Source organism: Triturus cristatus, chromosome 6 (assembly GCF_964204655.1).
Source record: "Triturus cristatus chromosome 6, aTriCri1.1, whole genome shotgun sequence".
NCBI classification, from domain to species: domain Eukaryota; kingdom Metazoa; phylum Chordata; class Amphibia; order Caudata; family Salamandridae; genus Triturus; species Triturus cristatus.
This window is the reverse complement of record NC_140589.1, coordinates 1,676,315,478-1,676,334,433: the sequence shown is the minus strand read 5'-3', so window position 1 is coordinate 1,676,334,433 and position 18,956 is coordinate 1,676,315,478. Positions and strand designations below refer to the sequence as shown.

At 48.9% G+C, this 18,956-nt stretch overlaps 1 protein-coding gene across 1 annotated transcript in view; it reads right to left on the bottom strand.

Moving 5' to 3' along the window:
• Positions 1-18,956, bottom strand: part of RCOR3 (REST corepressor 3) — a 372,673-nt gene that overhangs the window by 273,793 nt on the left and 79,924 nt on the right. Inside the window, exon 3 of the mRNA XM_085612842.1 lies at positions 17,316-17,393. Within this exon, the coding sequence (XP_085468968.1) occupies positions 17,316-17,393 (78 nt within the window). The remainder of the gene's footprint in view (positions 1-17,315; positions 17,394-18,956) is intronic.

The following is an 18,956-nucleotide window of genomic DNA, read 5'->3' as shown; positions in this document are numbered from 1 at the left end:
TGTATTGATCTTCTTTCCTAATATCTGACTGATAAAGCTTTCTCTGGAAGATCTAAAACTGGACATTTGAACAAAGTGCACCATCTCCAAAAGTACATTTTGAGCCAGTTGTGTCTGGAATTAGCCGAAGGTCAGACACTGTAGAAGATTATAAAATCTGAATCTGCTGCTATTCCCATGGCCGCCCAAAAAAAGAAAATCTTTTGGGCTTCATAGCTCAGTCTGTGTCAAGGGTCCAATAACATAACGAATTATGCATCAGACTACAGGAATATGAAGGTCAGAAAAAAAGATGGATTCAATCTACTCATTATCTCTTATTTTAGCAGTAAAATGAGTGGAGATGGGGTGCACATATTTAACCAACCTGTTTTGTCAACAGACATGAATACTGAAAATGTCAAAGCAGAGTCTGCTTGTGCAGCCACACATACAATTATTAAATATCCACACTCCGAAATCCAATTTTGAATACTAATTAGCCAAAAAACAATTACTATCAATATCAATTACACTATTTAGCGTGTCATTTTGAAAAGAAAAAAAAAGTCTTCAATAACTCCAGAAATTCCCGTTTGATATGTGGAGAATTCTATTTAAATGGAATGCTCGTGAAGAACAAGTTACTTACCTTCGGTAATGATGTATCTGTAAGAAACATTAGTTAGTTAGATTCCTCACCTTAGAATATCCCCAGGCTTCAGGCTGGATCCGGAAAGATTTTGTGTCAGCAATACCCCGTCCGGCGTCAGAATGTCAGAGTACTTAGACGCCGCCCTTGCGCGATCTTGTACATAGCTTTCCGCGCCAGGAACGCAGAGCCATGCAAGAGACCGACACTGGTGCCAAAAAATCTAGGGCCCTGAAAAGGATAGCCTTAACCCTAGATGTCAGTTCGCAGAACGGGGAGGATGGGTGGGTCGGTGAGGAATCTAACTAACCAATGTTTCTTACAGATACATCGTTACCAAAGGTAAGTAACTTGTTCATCTGAAAGAAACACGTTAGTTAGATTCCTCACCTTAGAATAGATACCCCAGCAATACCAACCCCGGTGGTGGGTCTGCGAACCAAGATCACACCAGAAAGTCCTGGAGAACAGAACGGCCAAAGAAGCCGTCTCTCCGGACTTGGCTGTCCAGGCAATAGTGCTTGGCAAACGTGTGCAGTGAAGCCCACGTCGCCGCCTGAGAGATGTCCCGCAAGGGAACTCCCCGGCCCAGGGCAGTAGTAGCCGCTGTGGCCCGGGTGGAATGGGCCCTCAACCCAACAGGAGGGTCCTTTTTTGCCAAGGAGTAACACATTTTAATACACAACACGACCCACCGTGAGATGGTCCGTTTGTGTACCGCTTTCCGCTTCTTAGCTCCTACGTATCCAACAAAAAGTTGGTCGTCCACCCGGAACGGTTTGGTGCGGTCCAAATAAAAGGACAGCGCCCGTTTTGGGTCCAGACGGTGGAGCCTCTCTTCCTCTTTTGAAGGGAGGTTTAGATGATAGAGCCTGGAGCTCACTCACCCGTCTAGCCGAGGTGATAGCTACCAGGAAAGCAGTCTTCAGGGTCAGAAAACCGAATAGGACAATAGTGAAGAGGCTCAAAAGGAGCGCACATCAGAAAGGTCAGAACAAGATTAAAGTCCCACTGAGGCATTACGAAGGGGACAGGAGGGAACATGCGAGTAATGCCTTTGAGAAAACGTGAAACAACAGGGGACTTGAAGAGAGAAGGCTGATCAGGAAGCCGTAAGAAGGCAGAGATTGCAGCAAGATAACCTTTCAAGGTGCCCAGAGCAGAGCCCTGCTGGACCAAATAAATAATAAAGAGTAGAACCTCAGAAAGAGGGGCGGAAAGGGGATCCACAGCCTTTGCTGTGCACCATGCCACAAATTTGTTCAACCGGCAGGCGTATACCGTCTTTGTGGAGGGACACCTGGCTGCCAGAATGACATCACAGACTTCAGGAGGCAAGTCAAAAGGCAACAACTGCCGCCGCTCAATCTCCACGCATGGAGGTGTAGGCTGGACAGGTTCGGGTGGAGGACCGTCCCCTGTTGCTGCGACAGAAGGTCCTCCTGAAGAGGCAGTCGTATCGGAGGATCGATTGACATACTGAGTAGCTCGGGATACCAGAACCTTCGTGCCCAATCCGGAGCCACTAAGATAACTTGGGCCCGGTCACGCCTGATCTTCTTCAGCACTCTGGGCAGAAGTGGTATAGGCGGAAAGGCGTACAACAGACCGCAACTCCACTCGCGACGAAAAGCGAATTCGAGCGAGTGCTGCCTTGGAAATTCCAACGCGCAGAACTGCTGACATTGCGCGTTCTCTTCGGTGGCGACTAGATCTAACCAAGGCTCTCCCCACTGCAGAAAGAGACCTTGCGCCACGTCCGAGTTCAGATGCCATTCGTGATCCATCATGCACCGGCGGCTGAGTTCGTCTGCTCTGGCGTTCAGAGAGCCCGCCAGATGTTGAACCACCAGGGTGATGCCCTGGTGTTCCAGCCAGGTCCAGAGGCGCAGAGCCTCCTGACAAAGGGTCCACGACCCCACCCAGCCCTGTTTGTTGCAATACCACATGGCGGTGGTGTTGTCCGTGAACACCTGCACAACACTTCCCCGGACAGAGGGAAGGAAGGCTTTCAGTGCAAGCCGGATCGCTCTCAGCTCCAAAAGGTTGATGTGGAGTTGAGTCTCCGCCGGAGACCAGAGTCCTCTGATCTCCGCCTCTCCCATGTGGTTCCCCCATCCCAGGAGGGACGCGTCCGTCACTACTACGTGCTCCGGTTGGGGTAGGGAGAGGCATCTGCCGCTGACAAAATCGCGGTCCGTGAGCCACCACTGCAACTGTTTCGCAGTGCCCTCCGAGATCAAGACATGGTCGGACAGGTTGCCTCGATGCTGGGCCCCCTGAAACTTAAGGTCCCACTGCAGAGCCCGCATTCGCCACATGGCGTAATGCACCAACAGGATGCAGGCGGCCATCAGCCCCAGAACCAACCTGACCGAAACCCAGGATAGAGGCCGAAAGATGGGAATCAGAGCCTGAATATCCCGGACCCGCAGTTCCGGAGGATAAGCCCGGAACTGCACCGAATCGAGAACCGCTCCGATGAAGAGGAGCTTCTGGGAGGGACTCAGGTGTGACTTCGGCACGTTGATGGAGAACCTCAGCAAATGCAGGAGGTCGGCCGTAGTCTGGAGGTGGGAGACGACTTGCTGGGGCGAGCCCGCCTTCAACAGCCAGTCGTCGAGATAGGGGAAGACTGGAACCCCTGATCTGCGCAGATGAGCTGCGACCACCGCCATCACTTTTGTGAACACCCGAGGGGCACTGGTGAGGCCGAAGGGGAGCACGTTGAACTGAAAGTGCTCCTGACACCCCATGAACCGCAGGTAACGCCGGTGGGCCGGCAGGACAGGGATGTGAAAATAGGCGTCCTGCAAGTCCAACGCTACCATCCAGTCTCCAGGGTCGAGGACAGCCAGACCCTGAGCTAAAGTTAGCATCTTGAACCGTTCCTTCCGGAGGAAGGTGTTGACGCTCCTGAGGTCCAAGATAGGGCGTAGGCCCCCTTTGCCCCACGGCCTACTTCTGGACCAGGAACGCGCTCGACGGCCTCTTTGGCCAAGAGGGCCGTAACTTCCTCCCGCAGAAGATTCAAGTGATCCTCCGATATACGGTGGCACTGCGGTGGCATGGCTGGAGGGTTCGTCTCGAAGGGGAGGGAGTAGCCCCTTCGGACGATTTGCAGCACCCACCTGTCTGAAGTGATGGAGCGCCAGTGGAGGTGGTGATGGCGAACTGCCGCCCACTGGCGTGGAATGGGCCTGAAAGCTCGGACTAGGAAGGCTTTGAGGCGGATGCTACCGGGGTGGATGTGGACTGACCGGCGCGTTGTTCTCTAGAACCGCCACGGCGGAACCCACGTCCGCGACCGCGTGCAGGTTGGTTCTGCGGCCGGTGGCTAGGCAGACGTGAGGAGGCGCCCCTTCCTTGGCCACGAAAGGGGCGAAAGGCGGAAGCGTGCGGCCGTGGGGCCGAGAGACCCAAGGACGTGGCCGTAGCCCGGGAGTCCTTAAAACGAGCCAGCGCACTATCCGCCTTCTCAACAAAAAGGCGCGCGCCATCAAAGGACATATCCATGAGGGTACTCTGAACATCCCCCGAAAAAGACGTGAACCTCAGCCAGGCGTGGCGCCGGAGCGCGACCGTGGTGGAAATCGCCCTACCCAGTGAGTCCGTGGTGTCAAGTCCACACCGAATGGCATGTCGCGCTGCATCTCGCCCGTCAGCAGGTGCCTGGGAGAGACATGTCCGGGCCTCCACCGGACACAGTGGCAGCACGTCCTCCACCGTATCCCACAAAGAGTGGGAGAAACGGTCCAAGAGGCAAGCGGTGTTCAAAGACCGCAGGCCCAAACTCAGGGAAGAGAACAGTTTCTTGCCGAACTGTTTCAGCCTCTTGGATTCCCGATCCGGAGGAGCGGACGGGAAGGAGGATTGGGAAGTGGAGGCCTGGATAACCAGACTCTCGGGGGTGGGGTGTTGGGGCAGGAAACTGGGGTCGTCCGGAGCAGGGCGGTGGCGCCGGGCCACGTTCCGATCCACAGGAGGAACTGTGGAGGGCTTGGACCAAGTGCCCTGCAGAACGTCGACGAGGGCCTCATTGAACTGCAGCAGAGGCTCAGTGGAGCTTGCTGACGGTTGAAGCACCTCTGTGAGGATATTAGTCCTCACGGCCACAGCAGGCAACTCGAGCCCCAGGGCTTCGGCCGCTGTGCGCAACACCACGGAAAAAGCTGCACCTTCCTCCGAAGCCACAGTCGGAGGAGAGATGAAGCCAGCGTCCGGGGAAGTGTCCAGACCACTGGCATCCCCCGGTTCGACTGCCCAGTCCTGTGTAAGTTGACCCTGGAGGGCCATAGGGTCCTCAGACCCCTCCCAGTCGCCCCAGTTATCCGATTCCTGATAAACAGGAGGAACGATCGGAGCCGGACGGTAGATGAAACCTTCATCCATTGGCGTCGGTTGCGGTGCCGGGCGGCGCCGTGCCGGCGTCGGGTCCGGACAGGGACTAAACCGGGGAACGCCAGAGGTGGAACCGGTGTCGGCGCCGGCGGAGGAGATGTCGTGAGGTCCGAAGTCATTGACGGCGCCGGGGCCGGAGCCGCCGGCACGCGAGGACGCCCAGTCGAGCCCGCGGGGCCCGAAGGCGCGCCGGCAGGCGTCGACGGCGGAGCCAGGCCCCTCATGGCCGAGAGGAAGGCACTGACCTCCGCCGGAGTCGCGTCAGTCCCAGGAACCGGTGGGTATGGAGACGGACGCGGCTCCTGCGGCTCCGGCGGACCCGCGGGGGTGGGACCACCCTGACCCTCGGCCGAGTCGCGCGACCGGCGAGGGGAGTCCGAAGAGCGGTGTCGCCTCTTGGACTTCTTGGATCGCTTCGACTTACCCGAAGACTTCGAGCCCGACGAACGATGATGATGATGATGATGATGATGATGACTGCGGCTCCGCGACCGGTCCTTGAACCTCCTCCTGGACCGGGGCCGCCAGCGGCACGGAGCCGAGTGCCGAAGCTAGAGAAGTTTACGGGACCGCTCCCGCCTAGCCTTCGAGGTTAAGGTCTGACAGTCGGGGCACGACTCCGCGTCGTGGTCGGCCCCCAGGCAGTAAAGGCATCGGCGATGGTGATCCGTCACCGACATCAGGCGATGACAGGCGTCACAGGAGAGTCCCCTCAGGAATTCCTCAGGTATGTGGAGCTGGAACAGATTAATTCATAACCCACATGTCTCTATGTCAGGCTCTAAAATCCTACTGAACTCCCTCATCAATTTGTGTTGGGTGGATTGGGACGGAATGGCCTGTATATGTCTAGAGGTCTGGGCACCTTAGGACATGGTGTCTTGAAAGGGCTTTAGTAAGGTCAATGAATGAGTAACCTTTTGACAATAGCTCGCTCTTGACTTTGAGGCTTTCTAACCACTGTGGCTAAATTGCACCTTTATAGTCATCAGATAATATGCTCATCTTGAAGCTGAAACTCACTCACTGATGAGTGCATCTTCACATCGGATTACTACTGAGGTCATTGTGACATTGGTCTCTTCTCCTCTGTAGTGGCCACATGAACTGGGCACCTACAGAGGTCTAAGTCAGCTTACAAGTGGGCTTGTCTGATATTGCTCCCACTTTAAAGTGGAGGTTCTGTTGTGATTTACCACTGCCCTTTAATCTTATGGAGTTCTGAGGGCATCCTTTGGAACACCGTGACATGCTAGGCAACCGCTGAGCAGTTGGATTGTGGTTGACTCAGAGGAGGCTGCGTTACCCTTTGGTGGATGTAATAAGAGAGTTATCTTGATTAAGCGTGGCGTGCACTCTCCACACTGGCGACAAGTTAGAGTGTACATCCACCAGACAACCCTGCACGCAACCCAAGGAATTCAGGATTTGCATCAAGTAAGCTAAAATGATTTTACTCCGCTGTACAGCAGTGGTGAGTTATTTTTACACTAGCGCCCTGGTTCCAAAGCGTGTAACTGGCTGAAATTCTGGTAAAAAAGCCTACTCCATTCGACAGGTCATTAGGCCGCAAACTATTTCATTTGGAAAGTTTAAATGATGCGAGGCCAGGGGGCTCGAGGATTTGTGGCGGGAGGACATTCGATCTGCGTCTGGTATGTGTAGCTAGCGAATGCAGAGGAACCTGCATTTGTGTCAGCGAGCCCAGATGCATGCCGAGACCGAGCGAACGACGTCCTACATCATAGAATGAAAATAGTGCGCATACCCTTGCGGGCAGAAGAGGAGTCGTGGAGACACACAGTGCGTGCGCAGCTAGACGCAATGTGATGGAACTGGAGGAAGTGTCGAGGAGACACAGAGTGTGCATTTTGGATGAACTGAAGGAACAAGCACACCAGCTGGGGGCCAAAGAAGGAAATAATATTCAGCACAGCAAGATACAATGTGCGTTTCAAAGCATTTTTGCAGATACCTGTTGTGCCTAGCCGGATGACTTTTTTTTTACACCATGATTTCTACCAATGCAGTGCACTTGGAGAAAGATGTACACGATTTCACCACTATTATCAGGGTTGCACAACCAATAGCCATTTTAGGAGATAAATATCATTTTGAAGGCCATTTCATTATTTTAATTAATAGTGTTGGCCTACTGTGTTTACTCATTATTTTATTTGTTGTATTAGTCAGTTAATTTGACTTCAATTGCAGGGATGGCGGCCAGCATGAGTCAACCTCCGCAGTTCCTTTCGGAGAGGGGTGAACCACTGTTGGCCTGGAAAAAAGTGGAATGCTTGTTCGATTCTTATCTTGTGGCAGTAGGAGGGGAAAAGTTCTCCCCGGCTAATAAACAAGGCATTCTACTTCACAACCTGGGTGTAGAGGGTTGCAATATCTAAGGAAGTTTGGTCTCATAGCTGTGGGTAATGGCGAAGGTGAACCTGGGGACAGTCAGTGCTTATGTAGCAAACACACTTTGGAGCGTGCATCAATGTAGTTATGGAACGTCATACGTTTTCATGAGGGTGCAGGTCTGTGATTTTGCTGACCTAACGGATCCCCTCATTCGCGATCAACCGGTGCAGTGCAAAAATGACCCCAAAGTGCAGGAAAATTTGTTAGCCAAAAATCCTACTTTGAAAGAAGCAATTAACGTTGTCAAAAGCATGGAACATACTTATTTTTGGGTTAAGGAGATGCGCAAAACTCCAGGAGCCACAAATGCAACAACTCCCAAAGTTTGTTTCATGAGTAGCTGAATATGACCGTGAGTATAATGAGGTTGACACTTACACGGGAACAGTTCAGAAAGTAACAGCTACAATTGATAAACATAAGCCTAGACCGAAATGAAAGCAAGGAAGTTAAGATTATGCGTTTCAAATGTGGCAGTCCCAGCCACTCATCAAATTATTCAAATTGTTCTGCCCGGAATCCCACCTGCAGGAATTGTGGGAAGAAGGAACACTATATGAATGTTTGTAAAAATTTGAAACTAAACAGGATTGTTTTTGACTCAGAGTTGCATCAGTATGCAATTCTGTTTGTGTAACAGATTGTGCAGAGAATGTGAACAATGATACAGTGATTATGCCCAAATGTGATATCACCATTGGTGACAAAAGTGTGTCTATCCTAGCAGACTCAGGGTCTCCTTTTACTCTAACAGGAGATAATAATTGAGGAAGTATTTTTGGAAAGGCGGCTATCGTATTGAAACAACCAGACATAAATCCAATAGGATATGATGGGTAGGAAATTGGCCTTTTAGGCTATACTGAAGTGACCATAAAGTTCCAAGTCAGAGAAACTATCGGCAAGGTGTACGTGGCAAAACGGGGTGACAACCTACTGGGGTGGTGTCATCAGAGAAACTTAGGCATCACATTGAACCCAAATTCTCCTGAACAAGGTATGCTACTGTCCCATGTTAGTGAGGATACAGACATTGTGCAAGAGTTCAAAGAGGTATTTATTGGCAAACTGGGTTTATTGAAAGGATTCAAACACAAGATCATCCTTAAATTCAAAGCCGATAGTACACAAGGTGAGAAGAGTACTGAAACTTCTGCTTAAACCCCTACAAGAAGAGCTAGATAAACTACAGCGTATGGGAGTAATAAGAAGAAATTGAATCTTCTGAATTGTTGGCCCCAATTGTCCTGGCCCTAAAGAACGGTGTTGCAGGGATTCTGGGACCTCAGTGCATAGGGGCTAAGCCTTCCCACCACCTTAGTGCCCACGAACCCAATACCGACTAGCTATAGTGTCTCACTCGCTCTCCTACTCACTCATGAAGAAGCACATGATTAGACACCCCAGAACACAACACTCCTGTATCTCTCAGGAATCGCAGTAAAAAGACACACCTTTTCGAACTCTCTCTTGTACATGTCCACAACAAGAACTAACCAAAACACGAATATAGTTTAACATTTTTATTTTAACTATTGTGTTCTAAAACACAGCATACGAGCAACAACCAGCAGCAAAATACACACACTTAAAACAGTTAGCATTGCAGCAAGGCCATATATCATAAAGAGAGATGTCATCATATAAAGACTGTGGATAAAGGACTATACTTCCTTACCACCCTTTTCTTGGTAAGAAGAAGTTTTACTATATAATTAAAGATCTCTGGGCTTTGTCAGTAGACCCTACACCTTAGTGTCTAGATGGTATATCTACATCATAGGAACCGCATGGCTCTTCTCCCTTGAAAGCTCCCTCTCCAAGTGTGTGTTACCTAAACATGCATCCCCATAACAACAAAAGCACGAGTTTCCAGCAGCAGCTGTGTTAGCATGTTTGGTCTAGGTGCTAGGGACTGACGAGAACAGAACAACAAGGGGCATTGTTTAATCGACCTTGCTCACAGTGTTCAAACTAAAATCCAGGAACAGGCAGAGAACGAACCAAGCAGACGGTTCATGTGAAATGCACAAACAGAGTCTTGCAAAAACAAAGTCATGTAATAATGCGCGCAAAAGCAGCATCATGGTTGCTGGGCTCATGCTTACTTAGCGATGTCAACAATGCCCCTAACGGCCCGTGACAATGGTGGGAACAAGATCAAGATGTGTGTTGACCTTAGGAGCCTCAATCAGTATATCTGGGTTGATCAGCCTCTAACTAATATTGGGGAAGCCCTAGAGACGCTGGGTGGAGCAAAGGTGTTCAGCGTAATGGATCTTTTAGCCGCCTACCATCAGGTGATGTTACACGAGGATTCGAGGGCCTACACCTCTTTTGTCACTCCTCTGGGACCATCAGATTCCTCAGGATGCCATTTGGTTTAGCACTGGCAGATGCATGCTTCCAGAGGTTGTTGACGGTGGTTTTGTCCAGAACCAAATTTGTCATGTACTTTCAAGACGATATTTTGGTCTATGCAAAGGACAGGCCAAGTCATGAAGCAGTGCTCAGGAAAATTCTGACCAGGTTAATGGAGAGGGGGCTTACTCTTAAAAGAGAGAAGTGCAGATTTAAGGTTGGCAAGGTTTCCTACTAAGGACACACCAAATTGGAGTTGGCAGAAGCTATATCCCACGCACCACCATGCGACAAAGACCAAGTTTGATCATTCTTGGGTTTATCGGAGTATTACTTGAAATTAATTTGCAACTTAGCCATTGTGACTCCTGCTTAAGAAGGGTGCAGAATTTATTTGGTCCTCTGACTGTGCAGAGGCCGTCAACAAGGTAAAGGAGGAGACAGCCCGTATGCCGACCTTAGGACATTTTGACGTCACCAGAAAAACTATCCTTACCACGGCTGCCAATTTGAAGGGGGTTAGGCGCTGTCCTCTCTCAATTTTCAATTTCAATTTCAATTGTTCTTTATTTCGGTCGCTTGGACCATAAAAGAATTACAGCATAAAAGAAATTCATATCATTGGAATACAATAAAATTTACAGTTAATTTAACAATTTGTAAAACCATCATTCGTTCAATAACTTAATACACTGGGTGCGTCTGCGCCACATTGAAGTTAAAAATTTTGCCAGTGCAAAAACAATTGGGGCAGACAGATCACTTTTCAAGATCCTGTAGGCTGGATGATAGTGCCTAAAACCCAGATTCCTCAGTATTGGAACAAGCCAGTAGTTTCTTGCTTTCCTGTATGCTGGACAGAAGAATATTATGTGTAAGTCGCATTCCCTCCAATAGTCGCACGCTGGGCATTGGAGTGAGCTCTCAACATTTGTCCATCGTGCAGTGTGCGCTTTAAGAGGAAGGGTGCCATACCGCCACTGCAGAAAAAGTTTCCTGGAAATTGGGGGCGCAATATTGTCAAGAACATCCTCCTGCATATATAAGTCTTTTACCTCCAAGAATTTGCCAGTCAAAGATCTCTCCTCTGCATTGGTTGTGTTAGTGCGCAGTTGAAATTCATAATAGACTTTTGAGAGAGACTTTCGTGAAATTCCGGGGCAGATATTTTCTGGGTCGGACCATAGATTTTGCCTGCCCAATGCCTCACGTATTTGCTTGACATGTCTGAGCCAAGGAAACCGTACAGGATTGCTCAGTTTCATTATTTCCTGAAGCTCGGCTCTGAAATTAGACAGTTCTGGTACCGACCATAGTCTCTGCCAATACAATAGCGGTTTCAAACTTAATTCTTCCAAAATCGGTCTTAGGCCTAAGTCCAGTCTCAGTGGTAAAAGAGGGGTGCTCGACGGGAGCCCTGCTAGTTGTCTGATAAAATTGTTCTCAGTGACCTGGAGAGTATGGGTGGCAGAATGCCCCCATAATTCAGCACCATAAATCACTGCCCCTTTAGCTTGCATCCTGTAGATCTGTAGCCGAGAAGAAAGTGGCTGATATGTCAAACCACGGGACATCCTTGCCAGACCACCTGTCGTTTGGGTTAGTTTGAGTCTAGCCTTAGTGCAATGTGAGTCCCAAGTCATAGACTCATTTAGTGTTATCCCAAGGTATTCAAATTTGGAGACCCTTTCCAGCCTGATGGGTCCTAGTGTGGGGTTGGGACGTAATTTCTTGGGGGGGTTGAAGATCATGTACTTGGTCTTCGAAGCATTGATCTCCAACCCCCGGATCGCACAGAAATTTGCGAATCCATCAAGGATCCGCTGGATGCCCATTGGAGACTTTGAGAGCAACAGGGTGTCATCTGCAAAGAGAATAGCAGGTACCCCTGTGCCTCCGAGTCTAGGAGCATCAATGTTTTCCAGCGCATTTAAATGATCGATCACCCCGTTGACAAAGAGGCAGAACAGAGTCGGCGCCAGCACACAGCCCTGTCTAACCCCCCTGTCAACGGGGAATCGGTCAGTCAAGGTGCCCCCCCTTCCAAACCTCACCCTTGCATAATTCCCCGAGTGGAGTCTTTTTAAGATGACTAATATATCGTTGGGAACCCCCATGTCATCCAGAACGCCCCAAAGTTTGTCCCGAGGGACTTAATCAAATGCGGCACGTAAGTCAACGAAAATAGTATACAAAGTGCCACCTTCTATTAAAACAGTTTTCCAATGAATACAATTTAATCTAAAAATCTGATCAATGGTGGAGACTTTCCTCCTAAAGCCAGCCTGATATGTGCTCAAGATGTTTGATTCATCTATCCACTCTTGTAAGTGATTGAGAATCAGTCTCCCAAATAATTTTTGGGAGACGTCTATGAGACTAATTGGTCTGTAGTTGGCTGGGAGCAGAGGCGAACCCTTTTTGAAAATTGGGACGATCTCTGCTCCCAGCCAAGTATCAGGAAGCTTCATGCCCTTTAGAATAGAATTAAATAAAAACACAAAATATGGTGCCCATACTTCAGGTTCCTGTTTAAACAGGTCTCCCGGAAGGCCATCCAAACCCGGTGCCTTTCCTGACGCCAGACCCATAATGGCTACTTTGACTTCTTTAAGTGAGAGGGATAGGGACGAACTCAAGGGTATACTTGTTTGTGCCTGGACAGGATCGATCACCGTCCCCTCTGATGGCATATATAGGGACTGGAAATGGTCCTGCCAGGATTTAGCTGAGATGTTGGGTTCGACCGCAGAGACCAGCTCTTCTGAGCCTGTGTTTACACAGCGCCAAAATGTCCTTAAGTCTCTGCACGCCAGATGTTTTGTTAATTTCTCCCACTTTTCCTGTTCCCATTCTAGCTTTGCATTCTTAATTAAGAATTTGTATGCCTTCCTTTGTTCGCTAATTTCGTCCCGGTCATGTCCATTCTTTATTAGAAATAGGAGGTCACTTTTGGCCTTCCTACAGGTGGAATTGTACCAGAGGGGACCAATAGTAGTCACACGGGCCCTGTGGGGATTGCTAGTTAGAATTTCTGACACAGATGTGGTGAGATCTGCATGTAGCTCACCCAGCTCCGTGAATAGACCCATCATGCTAGTACCACTATTTAAGACTTGAGCCTTCTCTAACAAGGGGGTAACTAAGGCGTACAACTTGGGGAGAAACCCTTGTTTCATTAGTATCGTCTCCCATTTTATTCTTCGCCTATTGTTGGAAAGAAGTAACCGAGCATCTGGAGACTCTCCATTCTTTTTCAAGGGTTCAAGACCCGCGCAAAGAAGCTCAAGCTCCAGAGCATTATGGTCACTATCCTCTCTTAGCAATATACGAAAGTCACTTAACTTTGCCCATAATGCCAATGGGACCAGAATGTAATCGAGGTTTGATGTTATATTTCCCCTGTGAAAGGTACATTTTGGAGGTATGTCTGATGGTAACCTTCCGTTGCAGGCCCTAAGTCCGTGTTTAAAAGTAAGTGATGAGATTTGCACCGCCAGAGGAGACCAGGCTCTTGGGGCCGGTAGCTGGGAGGGGGGTATAGACCAAACAAGGTCCTCCTCCTTGGTCAAGCTATCCGATGAGCCCATAAGGGGCTCAAAATGGCAGTTAAGATCTCCTCCTATTATGTAGGGGACGCCTTCAGGGATTGTGTTAAGGGCAAGATCAAGCTCATCAATAGTACTTGATTCTTTCGAAAAACTAACTGGCCTTGAATAGACATTTATTACCAAGAAACGGTACAAGTCTGGCCATTCTAGGAGTACGGCCAAAATATCCTCCGAATTTAATGTCAACGGGGCAGCCCTGCAGCCTAGGTCTGTGGCTATCCAGATTGCCAGACCGCCAGAAGGGCGGCCCTTGCCACACCATTTAGCATTCTTCGAAAAAACAGCGAAGCCAGTGCGAGTAAAATCTTCCCTCAGCCAGCTTTCTTGGAACAAACAGATGTTCCTATTCTCTATGAAGGTATTCCAAGCCGGGCAATTTAATTTGTTGGACAAACCTGCCACGTTCCAGGATAAAATATTTAAAAGGGGAACTTTGATATTCCCTAGGTTGGGAGATAGTGGTATAGTGTCCATGGGATTTACATTCGGGTTGGCAAGGGGTTGGTCTTGTGCAAGGCTCCCCAGCACCGCACCACTAGATTCAGTAGGAGACACTTCACAGGGATGCAGATTCGTTTGCGTCTGCTGGAGTCCAATAATCTGGGTAGAAATGTCAGGTGGGGCAACGTGTAGTGGGGGGCTGTTGCGATTCTCCACCTCCCCTGAGTTTTGCCTATCCAGTCAGTCCACTCTATCTAAATAGCTAAACCTATTGTATGTTGGAAAATAGTCATCCCTCATAATTCTAGGAATAGGGTGAATTTTTTGTACAATAGATCTCCTCCTCCAGTTCCTTCTGCTAGACACAAGTTCCCATCCCTCTCCCTCTCCCTCCCCCTCACATCCCTTTGAGGGATAAAAGAAAGACAGGGGGAGTGTTTGAATTGGCGACCCCTGCGTGTTCCGGGGCCAACTACAGATATACTTAACAGTGGCAGGGTCCCTGAAGTTTATCACTACACAGTCACCCTGGATAGACTTCCTAGTGGAGCCTATCCAGGGTGTTCTTCTCACCATAAGAACCTCGCTATGTGAGCCCTCAGGCAAAGGTCTGTTAATGGACAACCAGTGTATAATTTTATTTTTTAGTGCTCCCACTGATTCTCCGGAAGAAGTGGTTAGTTCCGGAATACCTGCCAGAATCACCACGTATGGATTAGCTTGAGGTGGGAGATTAACTATCCTGTGCTGTGGGGCCAGCGTTGGTGTCTCTGGAGGGGGAGGAGCCGAGGCTTCTTGTCGAATTGTGTTAGCGCTAATTGGATTGAGTGGTAAGGATTTCCCTGATGTACATGCAGAAGGTTGTTGCGTTGGAATAGGGATAGATGGGGGTGGGTGTTCAAAATTATTATCCCTCTCCTTGTTAGTCTTGCCATTAGAAGACTCATTCCCCTCTACTGTAGATAATAGACCCGTGTGAATTTTCACTAGAAGTGACTCTATCTTGGAGATGCGAGCCTCCAAGGGATTAAGAATTTCCCTTAGGAGGATTCGGATATCCAAGAGAGTGGGTACCTCATTCCCTGTTGTACAATTAGAAGTGGGGGGTGGCACAGGCATATTTTTAGCAGATGATGCCCCATTTGGCCCAGGTTGCCTTAATGACTTAGATTTTGGGATCTTGTGGGACGAATCGTTTTTGGTAGAACACTTGGGAGCGTTCACCTTGCGTCCGCCAAAGGAGCCAACCTTTTTTGGGGATTTCTTTTTCGGTATTGCCCCCTCCCTTGACCTCCGTGTTAAATCTAAGGTGGAGATAGGATTGTCGGTGATTATGTCACCGGTAGGGAGGGTTGGAGTCCCCTTCAAGGGAAGTGATGGCGTTCTGGCGGAAGGGAGAGGCATGATGCTTAATTCCGTGATATCGGACATCTCGCAGTCAGTGGTATTTAAAATAGGACTGCACTGCTCAGCTAAATCAGGAGTAACATTTGATCCTCCGAGGTCTACCGTGTTTGGGGCAACAGATTGTTCAGGCGTGGTAGCAAGTGCCAAGGGCCCTAGCGAGGATCTTCTAACCCAGTCAATTTCCTGGGATATTCGCCGTTCAAGGATGGAAATTTCGTCAATGATTAGAGAACCAGCTTTAGCAAAGTAGGTGTCTAAGGGGCCTTTCGGCGCTCCAGCGGCCCGATTAGATCTGCTTCTAGTTTCCCTGGCCGACATTCTCATGCAGATCTTCCAGTACTAAATGCAGGGATTGGTAGCACGGTGGGGCCTTGGCCGTACCTCGGCCGTCCTCGAACGGCCTCAAACGGCCCGCTCTTTGCCCAGTCTTAGCTCCGCTCTTCGTTCCGCACGCGTTCCGCTAGCGCGGGTGTTAGTGCGGTATATGTAGAGCTTTAATGGCCAAGGGGAGGGGCTTGGAAGAGGACCCAGCTGCGCCGCTGCTTCTCCAGGCGCTGTGAGAGCTGGTCCTCGCAGTCCCGCCCTCCTCGATGTGCTGGTCGTAGTCGTAGTCCGGCGTGGAGCAAGGTGGAAGGTGAGTCAGGGCACAGAGGAATCAAGTGTCCACTCCAATTTATATGCGCGAGCGGCCCCCGCGAAGCGGGGGCCGCGAGCCGCTGCTTCGTTAGTAAGGGGAGGGGCTTGGAAGAGGACCCAGCTGCGCCACTGCTTCTCCAGGCGCTGTGAGAGCTGGTCCTCGCAGTCCCGCCCTCCTCGATGTGCTGGTCGTAGTCGTGGTCCGGCGTGGAGCAAGATGGAAGGTGAGTCAGGGCACAGGTAGAATTACTTCGGCACAGGCAGCCCTCTAGTGTGTGGTTCCGTCCACGTTAGGCTAGCCTCCTGCTTCGTTTAACAAACTTTCACTGCTCCCGCTGCATAGCTGCTGCGTAGCCCTCCCTGCTGGGCAGCACTGCTTCTGCCTCAGTGTTTAAGCTCTTGTTAAGCTTGCTTGCTTATGCTTGCTTACGCTCTTGTGCCTACCGCAGTCTATCGCGGCTCCGAGTGCCTCCCCCCCCCCATAATAAAAGGCCGGTCACCTCACCTCTGATGAAGGGGGGCCAGGCTGGGGGCCAGATTCACTGTCTGCAGGGCTCAATCCGAGGCTCAGTCCACTGTTCAGCGTTTGCAGCTGTTCTCGCTGTGCTCTCGCTGCGTTCTGCTCACGGCTCACTCTACTCTGCTCCTCTCATCAGTAGTTCTCCTCTGTACCTTTTGTGCCCTTGCGCCCATGCGTCAGAGCCCTCCCGCAGCCTCCATGGCCTCCGGAGCCTCCCAACGCGGCACCAACGCAGCACCAACGCGGCACTGAACGCACCAACGCAGCTTCACGGATTTGTGGCCTTTTGGACCGTTTTGGACCGTTTTGCGCCTTCTCGAAACCCCCGCGATTCTCGGGTCCCGCACTGCCGTTCCTGCACTGCCGCTGCCGATGCCGCTACTCTCCTACTCTCCCTCTCTCAGGTAGTTGAAGGTGAAGAAAGGGTGATAGCGTTTGCCTCACGTTCTCTTAAAGGGGCTGAAGAACGCTACTCTGTGGTAGAGCGTGATGCATTAGCCTGCATGTGGGCTATCAACTACTTAAACAAATTTCTGTGGTGTTTGCCATTCACATTAAAGACGGATCATAGGCTCCACTCCTCTCCTAGGATAAAACAGTGGGTAGAAGGATTAATGCAGTACAATTTTGTGGTGGGAGTACCTTCCAGGCAAAAGAAATATGCTGGCTGATTGCTTATCCAGGATGCCAGTGGATAAGGATTGTGATGGAGTAGCAAGTTCCCAAACTCTTAATTAGGCGCCAATGCTACGTTTGACATGAAAAATCAACAATCAGAAAAGGGTTTACTGTGATATTAGAATTACACGGAAAATGAACATACTTAAATTCCATCTTGTGTTAGTCCAATAGCAACAAGAAAAGTCTCATTATGTAAAATTGAGCTTACATTTGGCATCTGGTATGTTGTGATTTGGCGACCAAACCAACATTCCTCCATGGTCTTTCTCAGTGTACTTTGTAGCACCTTGAAAACACAAAGGAAACAAACACTGCTTAGCATTCAGAAACCACATTGACTATACACTTATTATAGACAAGAAGTTAAATACAAAAATACAAAGCGTCTGGACTAGAGTTGGAAACACCTATTTGTGAAGAAAGTGGAAAAACCAAAGGGGAGTTCAGCAGGGGAATTTCTTCAACCTTGGCTGGTGGAGAGCATTTCAGAACAGGTGTCTATTTTAGACATTGCCTCGCATATCGGAGGATTTTGCATTAAATCAACTCTAAATGCAGCCCACAAGGTTTATGTTACTTACCCTGTAAGCATCTGTTCTTGGCATGTAGAGCTGTAGATTCACATGCTTTGCATACTCCTGCCATCTACTGTTGGGTCCGGATGTTTGCAAGTTGTTCTTCTTCGAAGAAGTCTTTTCCAGTCACAAGGCAAAGTGACTCCTCCTTTTGGTGATAGTGTGCATGCGCATTGACTCCATTGTTAGATTGTTTTCCCGCAAGAGGTGAGAATGGAGTAAGTTAAGTGTAGTACAGAGATGTCCATGCGTATGTAATGTGAATAATAAGAACTGCAACAACCACAGGTGTCAGAGGAGGAGGGAGGGCGCATGTGAATCTACAGCTCTACATGCCAAGAACAGATGCTAACAGGGTAACATATTCCGTTCGAGGTATGTGTGCTGTAGATACACATGCTTTGCATAAATTGTATAGCAGTATTCTCCTAAAACGGTGGCTAACCAGTGGGTGTTGCAGTTGTTTGAAAAAGTGTTTTTAGCACTGCTTGTTCTACATTAGTTTGTTGACAGGCTAATACATCCACACAATATTGTTCGGTAAATGTGTGTGGTGTAGACCATTTAGCTGCCTTACATATGTCAGCCAAGGGAATGTTACCTAAAAAGGCCAAAGATGCTCCTATTTTGTGAGTGGAATGTGCTCTAGGAGGGATAGTTACAGTTCTTTTAGCTTTAACATAGCAAGTTTGAATACATTTAACAATCCATCTAAAAATAGTGGATTTAGATATAGGATTTCCTTTATGAGGTGGAGCAGAGGCAACAAAAAGATGTTTTGTGAAAATATTTTGTTTTATCAATATAACAATATAGTGCTCTTTTGACATCACATGCATGTAGAGCTCTTTCTGCTACTGACCAGGTTGAGGGAAGAACACAGGTAACTCAACTGATTGGTTAATATGAAAAGCAGAGACCACTTTTGGAAGGAATTTTGGGTTTGTACAAAGAACCACTCTATCTTCAAGAAGTTCAAAAGGTGGACCCATTAGCCTTGTGAGAACAATGTTAAGGTTCCAGACAGGTGCAGGTGGTACCCTAGGTGGTATTATTCTTTTAAAGTCTTCCATAAAGGCTTGAATTACTGGAATTTTGAATAGTGAGAAATGTCTGTTTTGAAGATATGCATCTACTGTTGCAAGATGTAATCAAATGGATGTGTAGGCAAGGCCTGCACATTGTAGACGCAAAAGATAGCAAATATTATTTTGTATGCATCTAGCGGATCAATTGTATTAATATGACAATATATTACAAACCTTTTCCACTTT